The sequence below is a fragment of the Lytechinus pictus genome, chromosome 5 (assembly GCF_037042905.1).
Source record: "Lytechinus pictus isolate F3 Inbred chromosome 5, Lp3.0, whole genome shotgun sequence".
Taxonomy (NCBI): Eukaryota; Metazoa; Echinodermata; class Echinoidea; order Temnopleuroida; family Toxopneustidae; genus Lytechinus; species Lytechinus pictus.
In genome coordinates, this window is record NC_087249.1 from 34226742 (window position 1) to 34239690 (window position 12949).

At 35.7% G+C, this 12949-nt stretch overlaps 1 protein-coding gene across 1 annotated transcript; it reads left to right on the forward strand.

Moving 5' to 3' along the window:
• Positions 1-2036: 2036 nt before the first annotated feature.
• LOC129262046 (cyclin-dependent kinase 4 inhibitor C-like) lies at positions 2037-12274 on the forward strand. Its single transcript, XM_054900082.2, has 5 exons — positions 2037-2811; positions 3649-3698; positions 9668-9833; positions 10412-10537; positions 11542-12274. The coding sequence occupies exons 1-5, from the start codon at positions 2778-2780 to the stop codon at positions 11595-11597; spliced, it is 432 nt and encodes a 143-aa protein (XP_054756057.2). The 5' UTR covers positions 2037-2777; the 3' UTR covers positions 11598-12274.
• Positions 12275-12949: the final 675 nt, after the last annotated feature.

Consider the following 12949-nt stretch of genomic DNA (forward strand, 5'->3'; position numbering starts at 1 on the left):
TTGTATATCCATCCCCTTTCTCATATTTTGATTGATATGTGCAATGGAACTTGTGGCTTTTAAATTTACAATACAGGACAGGCCTACATCCATCCATGATTGTTAACATTGATTTTGAAATGCCTTCTAGCATTACATTGTATTTCTTTGTTAATGTTATGGAAATCATAATAATTACTGGCCTAGGAACTGGTAAGTGTTCAGCCCTTTAGCTGATTTAAGCTTTTTTGGTTTTCATTTTCAGCTTAATTTCAGCTTATTCTAGCTTTCCTCTGTACAAAAAGTATGGAAGCTCTTTTAATTCACCTGTAGTATCGCCTATATACATATGGCCTAACGCATGAATGGTAGAGGAATTGGTCTGTATTTATTCATCCCTTTCAGGATGTGGCTTTTGTATGCCATGTTCATCTTCATCTATTTTGTTTATTCTGATTTTATATTTCAAATCATCCGTTTCTCAACTGTCATGCTATTGTTCCAGCTTTCTCTCGTACCTTCTTATTCTCTCTCTCTCTCTCTCTGTTATTATCATTATTGAAGGTTCAGTTGTTATCTTTAATATTCTTATCACCTCTATAACTTCTCAACTATAATCTTCTGTATTACTGTCATTAGATATTACGTGAATTAGCTTATGGAAGTTAATGTATTTGACCTTTCAGTATTATGATCATTGCGATGATATACTTGTATTGTGACCAAATCAATGCGTCAACGTTCTTTAGGAATAGAAAGGTATTAGAGTTAGTGTTTAAAAAGTGGTCTTGTTTTATGACAATAAAAAGTTTCAAAAAAATATGGATAGGTTTACTTTGTTTTCTGTTTTGTCAGATCTCAAGACTGGTGATATGAATTGTTTCTTTCCAATCGTTGAAAAAGTGGGTTTGTAGTATTATTTTAAAAATAATGCTTGATTTTTTCATTCTAGGGGGAAAGAGGGAATAGGAAGAAAGTTGTTCCTTTTAAGGGGTTTCAATTAGGAGTCAAGCCTAAAGGGATTTTAAAAAAGAAAGAATGGAAACTTGTGCATAAAAATAGATAGTGACAGTTTTAACAAAATCGGTAAGTTATGAATATAAATTTACAAATATTTGCTAAGAGTCATGATGCCTATATACCATTGCAAATGGAAATTTCAAATTGGCTGCATCTGTAATGTAGCTGGTGTAAATTTGTGATAACTCCTTTTGCTAAATAAATTGTTTAAAAATTCTTTTTTCATTTTGAGTCAGAATCTTTTTTTTCCTTTGGGGCCCACAACAATTTTGAGTACTGCCCAGAATGAAAATGCGTCTAGGAGGAAAACACAAATTCCTAATCATTAAGTACATGATAAATAAGATAATTGTCCCTGCAATTTAATACTCACCAATGTGAGAATTTTAAGCTCTTATTCATTGTTCGATTTCTTACAAACATTCACCATAATGTTTATTTTATGTTTGCACACAAAGCAATTTATTGCCAGGGTTGAATTTCCCTTTAATACACACTGATTTCAGTCAAAAGATGTACGATCAGACAGGGAGAGCTGAAGGTAGAGGCGAATGTTAGAGAGGGGGGGGGGCAAATGGGCACTTTCAGGAACGCCAAATAAATGACTCGAAATTATGAAGACAAAGTAATGACAGAACAAGGGAAATGAAAATGCTTGAAAGTTTAATCTTACGAATAACAAAAGTTACAAGTGTCAAAAATCGGAGAAGCGAGATTGCCGGTCTTGCCCCGGGTTTAGATGTTGAAAGGGGCGCAATTTTAATACTTGCTCCGGTCGCTGCAAATCTACAGTGGGGAAAAGAGATACAATCTAACTTAAATGAGATTAAATTTGGATTACAATGCATTTGATGGAAAGATCCTCCCTTTTCACGTCGCCCCAGATCCGTTACTATGGTAACAAAATATCGTACCTTGTATCTCGCAACAGCAAAATAGTGCAAAGATCACTGCACTCAACGTCCCTCTTCTGTGAACTTAATCCGTTGCTATGACAACAGAATCCCATATCTTTGCCCGCATACCAAATTAGCAGTCCTTTTCGATATCAAAGCCCGTGCTGTGTGTCGTATGTCAACAGGGAAAATGCTCGGTTTGATGCAGCTCGTGCTGAGCTGTCTTCGTCACACACGAAAATTAAATGGTCTGAATTGTATGCTCGTGTGGATTTTTTTTTCTCCATGCGCGTGTACAATCGAATTCCCTGTGCTCCTCTCTCTCGACGGCATAAGCAATCATAGTCGCTCCACCGTTGTAATTACATTTCTCCGATAGCATGGTGTGATCTATATTCACCTGATTTGATTATATATACAACCCCCTATTGTGTGCAATATTATAAAAGAAGTCGATTTATGTAGGACAAATCTATACCGTTTATTCTTCTACAAAACGTCGGCGCGCATCTTCATCACAAGAGGAATCCGCATGATGTCAATATCCATTCTTCATGGTTGATTTGCTCATGTCATGCATTGTTGAAATATTTTAGTCCATGAAACCAATGATAAACCTGGTGAAATATACTATCAACGACGCCTTGGATAGGCATCCGTTACATTCCACCACGCCTATTTGGAGACCGTGGAGTGAATATAATTTTGAACGATTTGTATGATACGTTGTCGAAATCGTCGATGAACCTGACATATATTATATCTCGGCATTAACGGTTCGCCCATTATAACCTCCATCACTAAGAAACGACATCGAAATACATATTCAATACTGAAGTAGCGTTCTGTTTTGTGTGTGACCAAAGAAAACAGAGTAGACAGATGAAGATGATGAAGTTGGATATTCACGAAGCAGGTTTGTTAATGTTTTCTCATTTTAGTTCTAAATAAATCGTATTATACTTTTCACAAGAGGGGACAATGATAATTATAATCTCACCAAATATGATTATAAATATATTTTGTAATCCCATGCATGTTGCAAATCAAAACAAAACTTGACCGTACATTATTTCTTGTTCATCTATAGGGAGACGATATAACTACCATCTCCTTGGAGGACCTTGGATGAATTATTTACTGTTTAATCAGTATCTCCATTGGTTTGAATTGGTTTATTTTACAGTTACAGATTGAAATGGTACTGTGAGCCGACAAATATAATTCATAATGTTGACTATACAGAATGGAAGGATGGTTCAATTTTGGAATTTTCTGATGTCAATGAATAATTGGTAATGTATAGGTCTGGCACAACAACAACAAATGAATAAATAAAATAATGTTCTTATCTCATTAGAGTAATCAATAATGCTTATTTTTTATCATGCTAATTAAATTGTTCTTTATAACGATTATATCATTGTATGATGATATAATATACAGTAGGCCTATGTGTATACGACGCTTCGAAATAATGATGACATTTTGTTATACCTACCCCAGTTGCGTGTTATATTATAACGATGATAATGATGATCCACATCATTTATATTGCGCCATATTTTTGTTAAAACATTAATAGGCGCATGCATGGGATGCAGGCTCATCCAATATCCAGCTAATTGCTTCACATCAGCTGAAATAAATGAGTTTCGAGGGACGATGAGTTCATTGTTGCCATTACAGACACTAAAATTATTATTTTATTTACTTTCTCTCATGTTTTTTTAAATATTTTTATTTCAAAAAGCTTTTACTGGGGACCCAAGAAATACAACCGCAGCGTTGGACCAGGGTCAGGTAGGTTCGATTGATTTACCTTGATTTAATTTCATTAATAAGTTATTAATAACATGAAAATGATTATTATTTCATTCGCCTATCTCATGATAGCCACGTCAATATGGCCTGAATAACAAAATATGTTATACCATGGACCATGGTTATACCCTATCCCAATCTAAGCACCTAACTCGTGAGCCTGTGGGAGACAGAAAATTCGATATTACAGTCTTTGCATGGTTTGGCTCGGCCTGGGATCGAACCCATGACTACATTATATTATTTATTATTTATTCTATCTCAATCAAAATTGCATTCTTCAACCTACCTTCAAATAAATTGTTCAGATTTGATTCAAAACGCATCGAATCATTCACATATAGGTAATGTAAATTATTATTCATTTCTTCCCCAACTATTAGGTTTTGTAAATTTCTTGATAACGCGAACTAGCAATGCTATCACATCTATACAAAAAATAATAATCAATTCCAAACATGATAACATTATTTTATTGATTAAAGTACGTAGAAAATGTTAGTAGACTGCATGGGCTTTGTTCCAAAAGCTAATAAACTTCGCTCTAAATAAAAATTACCATACACAGATGGCAAATAAGAAGGGGGAATAAAGATGACTCCGGTGATCTTCCACCATTTACATTACAATTGAATATTATTTTGAAACATTGGTCTTCAACTCGATTTTGAAAATTTGTTAAATACATGAAGAAAATGATTTAACAACAAAACATGAAACACCTTGCAAACCAAAGTTCTAAATTGTACGAATTTTGAAGTTTAAACTGGGCCCCAGCCCCCCCTCCCCCTTATGGACGGAGCAAAAAAATGATGAAAAAATTGGGAAAGAAAAAAAAAAAAAAAAGGGGGAAAGAAAGGAGGAAAAAAGGAGAAGGAAAATAAGAGAAGGAACGCGAGCGAATAAAATAAGGTCATGGGAAGACTTGGAAAATATTTCAAAAAAATCTTTCGTGTCACTGTATTAAATTTTCACTCGCGCTTCGCGCTCGCATTGCATGTTCGATGAGATATATATCTTGCTCAGTAGAATGATGTGTAGCTTAAAGGACAAGTCCACCCCAACAAAAAGTTGATTTGAATAAAAAGAGAAAAATCAAACAAGCATAACACTGAAAATTTCATCAAAATCGGATGTAAAATAAAAAAGTTATGACATTTTAAAGTTTTGCTTAATTTCACAAAACAGTTATATGCACATCCTGGTGGGGTGCAAATGAGGAGACTGATGACGTCATCCACTCACTATTTCTTTTGTCTTTTATTATATGAAATAGGGAATATTCTATTTTTCTCCTCATTGTCAAGTGAAACAACAATTAATTCTTCCCTAAACATGTGGATGAGCATTGTTTAATACTATATGATTCAGTCAAGTTGGCCCTTATTGTCAAATCTATAAAAATGAAATAATGTATAATTCAAACAATAAAAAACAAAAGAAATAGTGAGTGAGGGACATCATAGACTGTCTCATTTGAGTTGTGCATATCACTGTTATGTGAAAAATAAGCAAAACTTCAAAATGTCATAACTTTCTTATTTTACATCCAATTTTGATGAAATTTTCAGCGTTTTACTAGTTTTATTTTTCCCTATTTATTCAAATCAACATTTTTCTGGGATGGACTTGACCTTTAAAATATCAAGTTTTGATAAAGACAGAAATAGAAAAAAAAAGTTTTGAAGTCAACAACCAAAACATATTTCAGCTCGGACATCTAGCTTTCATTATTTTGTTTGATTTACAAATTGATTTTTTGTAAGTGCTCTGTAAAATGTCCGATTTATGGTGTGAATATCAACATTTTTAGTGCGTTTGCAGTATTTGATTTGCCAAGTAGGTCTACTTATTGTCTTTGTGTATTCCATAAGTTCTCAAAATATCCTTTTACGTGTGCCTGATTGTCAAAATGCAGCACTATGAGCTAACACTGTACGCTCGCATTTTGATTGGTGAGTTATGTACACCTCTATATTAATTCTATAACAAACTACTTAAAACCACTTTTTATGACAGTTTATCAAAGATTTCGGCTCGCCATTTGCGCTCATATTAATTGTTAAAATTATATCAACCAATGAATCCTATTCATGAATACAAAAGTACCTATAAAGTATCCAGTTTTCAAACTTCAATGTCAACAAATTTTACCCACTCATTAGGCTTTTTAGATTAATAGATATTATAATAAAATTTTCATGAATTCCAAATACATGTAACTAAATTGTCCCCCTTTCAGAAAGGATCGAATATCGACAAGTTTCATCTCGCGCTCAGGAAGGGAATAAGAAGATAGTCATCATTTTCATACAGGGGCCGCGGAACGGTTTTCAAAGTGGGGGGGGGGGGCTGAGCCAAAAGTGGGGGGCTGACCATAAACAATAAATTGCAATCATATGGTCATTTTTACGTTTTTGTACACGGTTTTGGAAAAAAATGGGGGGCTGAAGCCCCCCAGCCCCCGCTTCCGCTACCCCTGTCATATCATGACAAAATGTCCTTAGGCCTAGAATGTCCCGGTCCTATAAAGGTCAAAATAATAATTTAAAAAATGAGCTCGCGCTTCGCGCTCGCATCATTTGTTAAGTGTTATCCACTTCACAATTTCCCTACACAGTGCTTTAAATAGTGCTTAGGTTGACCCTTTTCATATCGTAATATCGAATATTTTCAGCTCGCGCTATACGCGCTCGCATTATTGATTTTTATGATAAAAAATGAAATGTATTTAGAAATGCAGATTCTGTCTAACTCGAAAACACACATGTTTACTGAGATAAGCAGCTTAATTTTTATTTAAAACGTTCTAAAATTATCAAGTTTCAGATCAGAATATATAAAAAGTTTCTGCTCGCGCTTCGCGCTCGCATTATTAATGTAGGAAGTTACCCCATTACCAATCCTTTTTTCACGATTTACAAAACATGAATAGAGTGTCCCGTTTTTAGGTCTGAAATCTCAATTTTTTTCCGCTCGCGCTTTGCGCTCGTATCAGTTGTTTGGTTATATACCTCTACCGTTCACAATTTCAAAAAGTGCTTAGAATGTAAATTTTTTTAGATCGGAATGTCAAAAAAATTCTGCTCGCGCTTCGCGCTAAAAAATCTTTGAAATATGTATTGTCTTAATGGCTAACTGCAAAACGTCCAAACGTCGCGCTCACAGTAATTATCTAGTTACATACGCATCTTGTTCAGGGTCACAAACATTGCCCAGACTGTTAAATGTTCAGGACAAAATACATGAAATTTCAAAATATTTTTTCTCGCGCTTTGCGCTCGCACTATTTGAATAAGGCTTATGAGATTATAATAGATTTATGTTGGTTTTTGTCTCACCTGCATAGCAGAGTGAGACTATAGGCGCTGCTTTTCCGACGGCGACGGCGGCGGCGGCGTCAACACCAAATCTTAACCTGAGGTTAAGTTTTTGAAATGACAGCATAACTTAGAAAGTATATGGACCTAGTTCATGAAACTTGGCCATAAGGTTAATCAAGTATTACTGAACATCCTGCCTGAGTTTCATGTCACATGACCAAGGTCAAAGGTCATTTAGGGTCAATGAACTTAGACCATGTTGGGGGAATCAACATCAAAATCTTAACCTAAGGTTAAGTTTTTGAAATGTCATCATAACTTAGAAAATATATGGACCTAGTTCATGAAACTTATACATAAGGTTAATCAAGTATCACTGAACATCCTGCATGAGTTTCACATCACATGACCAAGGTCAAAGGTCATTTAGGGTCAATGAACTTTGGCCGAATTGGGGGTATCTGTTGAATTACCATCATAACTTTGAAAGTTTATGGATCTGATTCATGAAACTTGGACATAATAGTAATCAAGTATTACTGAACATCCTGTGCAAGTTTCAGGTCACATGATCAAGGTCAAAGGTCATTTAGGGTCAATGAACTTCGGCCAAATTGGGGTATTTGTTGAATTACAGCCATAAATTTGAAAGTGTGTTGGTCTAGTTCATAAAACTTGGACATAATAGTAATCAAGTATCACTGAACATCCTGTGCGAGTTTCAGGTCACATGATCAAGGTCAAAGGTCATGTAAGGTCAAAGAACTTTGGCCACGTTGGGGGTATTTGTTGAATTGCCATCATATCTCTATAAGTGTATTGGTCTAGTTCATAAAACGTGGAAATAAGAGTAACCAAGTATCACTGAACATCTTGTGCGAGTTATAGTAGTTTTCAAAATCAGCACTGCTGCTATATTGAATCGCGTGATGCAGGTGAGACGGCCAGAGGCATTCCACTTGTTTTAGAATAAAGCTAAGAATTGACTGTTATAGGACATGGGCGTTTTGCCCCCCCCCCCCCCCAAAAAAAAAAAAAAAAGAGAGAAAAGGAAATGGATAAAGGTGAAATATGATATCATTTCCAAAATATTATGTAAAAATCTATCACAAAATTAGATTTTTGTAATAAAAATGTCGATTTTCCTGCTCGCTCGCAAATTCTTATTAATTTTACGTGATACGCCAAATCGAGCCCCCTCAATTTTTTGGCATATTACGCCACGGAGACAACCCCTTCAAAGAAAAAATAACAAAAATCAACTTTGAGCCGACGATCGGCGGGGGGAAAATATGGGTGAAAATTTTACGGTCCCCCCCCCCCCCTATTGGCAGAAGCTGGATCCGCCCCTGTCACATGATATAGGATACCTTGTCTTTACGTACGTTTAAAAAAAATGCGAATTCAAATTGCTCATATTTGGAAAGCAGACTGCATACAGTGTGTAGGGCGCTAAAAATATTTGGAGGTATAGAACGAATTGCATGTAGTAATGATGAAAGTTAAAATAATAACTAATAACTGATGAAAATTATAATCGGATGGGATGAGGAAAATAAGAAAAATGAAACAAAAGAAGATACAGGCCTTATTTTGTGAAATAATATGAATAGCAATATTCGCAATTATTATCATGTTGTTTAAAATCATGCGTGATTTATTACCTTGGAAAAGCTTATAAACGAGAACGGTGTAAATGTCGCGTAACTATTCCTCTATCTGCTAAACTGTAGAAAGAAGGCAATTAAATTATACTACCTGTATAAAAGGTGTGATATATACCATAAACTGCGCTAAAAGGGTGTGAAGTGTCGTCGTAATAACCATAACTGTTTTACAGGTGCATGTTATCTTGTGTCCATGCATGGAGGGCGTCACTTGGGGCATTGGTAAGGGAGGTTGTAGAGGATATGGAGGAGGTGGTCGCGAGGGGCGGGGGTGACAAAATTGATATATTTTCAGTCATTCCATTTCATTTCCGTCACTTTTTGATGAAGGTTGGCCTATTTCACATCTCTTCTGTTTGTTATGGTACCTTCTTTCTTTTCTCAAAAGACGATAAATATTTACTATTTTCTTACTTTTCTGTTCGCTCGACTCGCACTTTTCTACAATGTGGGCGTATAGGGGTAGACACTCACCAAGCTCTTACAAAATGGAGCAAGTATGACGAAAAGATATTGCACGTATTTTGCTCCTTCCTTCATTTGATTCATTAGCGTACCTAAGGGGGGGGCAGTCTGCCCCCCTGACGAGTCGCAACACATGCAAGGGACGTATCTCTGCCCCCCCCCCTGACGAGTCAAAACTGATCCCTGACGAGCCACAAGTGGCCCCCTCATTTAACCTTTTTTTTTGGTGCGAAATGTTTTTTTCTTCTTTTTTTTTTGCTTGTCAAATTTTTTGGCGGAAGAATTTGCCCCCCTTTGGAAAATCCTAGGTACGCCACTGATTTGATTGTTATTATTTCTTCTTTTTCTTCCCCCCCCCCCCTTTATAATTTTTATTCATCTCTATCTTTTCTTTCTTTCACTCTATCTGTCTTTCTTACTGACTTAATTACTTATATACTTACACGCTTACTTGTTTAAAATTTAGTTGAAGTTCAATTTCTCTTTTTTTCAGGATCCAAAGGAAAAGGATCGAACAGGTACCACTGCTTTACACAAGGCAGCAGCGAACGGACATGTTGAGATTTTGGAACTTCTTGTCGCTAGAGGGGGTGATATCAATCAAGCTGATATTACTGGATCAACATCGCTCCACGCTGCAGCGAGAAATGGGCATATGAGTGAGTTAATTGTGGCAAAATGTTTGGAAAAATATTATGTAACCCGTCCGTCGAAGTTGCTTTATAAATTGTATTAGTGACGTAATGATTCCCAAATCTGCATAAGGGACACAATATGGCGTATGAGAAATGTTTTCAACATAAAATTTGATTAAAAATAGAAACAATGAAATGCTAGGATAAATGGTCGTTTGCAGCTGGGGGGGGGGGAGGGGGGGGGGGTAGTTGCTCCTCTTTGAAAATTAGAAGAAGAAAAAAAACATAAACGTTTTCACAAAATTTACAAAAAGTGTGTGCATGAAATCATTAAATTTCAGCGCAAAAGCAAAAGCACCCCATGACAAGCTTGGTTGCTTTGCTCCCTTGCATTTGTTCTGCGTATTGCCATGGATTCATGTAATATTCAGTTTTTCATTAATATATTCATCCAATTCGAGGCGAAATGCCTGTCCAAGCCATGTAATATAGGCCTATTAACATGCGAAAATAAAAGGTGCACTACATTGTAGTTCAATATTTCGAAATGTTAGTGGAGTAACGATTTGTAACAACCTAAAGTGATTTTAATCTGATTTCAGAAGCTGTAAAATGGTTGGTTAACAACGGATCTGACATCAGAGCTAAGACTCTGAAAGGAAACACAGCCGAGGATGTAGCAAAGACTCACAGTCAATTTGAAGTATCTTCTTTCTTACGAGAATGTGGTATGTCTAGCCGTCTTGGACCGGCATATTTTATTATCTATTTTACCTATATTAATATGATAGTCATTCTGATAATAGATGATAATTACAATGCATGAGACAAAATAAAAGAGTAACTTCCTGTCAACAATAAAGTTGCCTAGCAATCTCATCATTAATGTTACTGGTGAGGATATTAGATGAAACCCTACATGGCTCAGGGATCGAGCTATGTGGTTTTGTTACTAAGAAACATTGGTCCGAATATTAGCCGATGGGACGTATCACCATTAACTCATTTCAAACCACATAGAATGGGTTGGAAGCTACCACTCCCAAGTTTTATTTCCTTCTTATCGTTGTATGGCTTACGGGTAAAAACAATATATTACAATTAAAAGGGTCTACTGATGGTAATCGTTATTGAAATGATCATCTCAATGTTTTGTCTATTTGGCCGAATATCCCCACTCCTCCCCCCATAGTCTGTAAAGGCGCCAAAATAGCCCAGTCTTTTTAGGGTTGATCTATACCCTTCTGTTCTTGCGCAAGTGTTTAATCTCATTATTTCATCATTATTTTCATGTTGATACATCTTTTTAATTGGTTCGAAATAGCTAACAATATCCAATCTTCCACAGCGAGCCTAGGATTTTCAAAATGATCACTCACGCGTTTTCTATGCGTCGCCCAATGTGATTACTGGATCAAAGCCATGTGATATTGGCTTGTATAAATCTTAAGTACATGATTATGTACGTACTTAATCCCTTTATATCCATTTAGACTAGGACCAACAAGCTGCTTTGAACATCTTTAAATCAATTTAAAAAGGCTCCACAACTACCCCCAACGTCCCGCGTTTAGGGCGTGACGAGCTTAAGCTAAATGCGAAATGAAGGGATTAATCTGGGGTCTCTTTTTTTTTTTTTTAATAACTTATTGATTGTACTCTGTGCAATTAATCTTGTAAACAATATCCGATCTTTCGTTCTTTTGAAACTTGGTCTTGATTCATCTTGCAGGAAGAGAAAAATTTGACTGGGAGATCGACAGTGGGAACTTCGGCGGAAGGACATGATGAATTGACACTCGGGTTGACACTCTCTCTGTTCGGCCCAGGTCTGCATGAGGCCCATGCCTATAACAGCTTTTACCAAATTCTGTCGAATGTTTTTGTGCAGCACTATCAAAGTGATGTTGTAACACCCACCCCCTAAAAAAGCGGGGAAATAAGGGGTTATATAGTTACTTAATTCAGCGCACTCTTAATTGCAAATATACAAAATAACTCATCTGTGGTGAAAGTCGTAATGAATTGCACTTGTGTTCTCATCATGTAATATCTTCTACCAACACGACTGATCTTTCATGATTTATCTTTAAATTGACAATTATTTAAATTCAAATATTTAAGATTTAAATCTAAACCAGGAGTTTAACGGTTCACTATCCACATGGCCAATTGTGGTTCATTTTAAATCACTTTGATTAGAGTGGAGTGCACAATTATAACCCATTTTCTTAGATGCTACCAAGCAACCTGAGCAATGCATGCAAATACCAATTGAAATCTTTTAGATAAATTGATTGAATGGTTTAATTACTGATACATTCTTATAAGAAAACAATGTGCAAGCAGCATGACGGAGTATATAACAAGATATTCAATCTGCCACAGATTGAAAAAACTTTGATTCAAATTATTATTAAAATTATGAGGTCGAAATATCAATTGGTTTGAAGGGTTACCACCCTGATATTGTACTTGGATATAGAGCTATAGTATTGTTACCAAAGCTCCGACATACATTTGTGAGGAGACATGTCGATAATTCCCGAGAATGTTTACAGGTTCATGAATAATAATATTTCACTGAAATCTTAGTGCACCTGTACTTCATAACTTTCCACTAAACATTTTCGTGATTAATCGTTGATGTCTTTGTGATGAACAGTTGTTGTCAGTTCGTTATTGATCTCGATTAGTCTCGTTTTGGTGAGTGTGTGTGGGTGTGTGTATCACTGATCATTTTAGTAATTCCTTCTTGTAAAGGATCTGAACTGGGTCTAATTATCACCTCTTTGTGAAACTCATCAAGCTGCCTTACACATGAATGGGTTTTACACAAGTGTGTATTCACTCTAAAGGTTACATCACGAAAGAAATTCACATCCCCAGCATGAAATGTTGCGGCTTTATACAATGGACATCTTTCGTTTATTAGACCATTATTAGACCTTCAACTCTCTTTTAGATAGTTCAAAGGAATATATTTAGCAAATAATCTCAAAACGTAGCTACAATAAAATCATGTTTTATTGACGTTTGTTTAGTCTTTGCGTGTAATACTGAAGCAAACTGATTTTCACTGTTTGGGTCTATTAATTGTAGCTTTATATTTCTTTATTGTACGTTGGCTGAATGCTGAT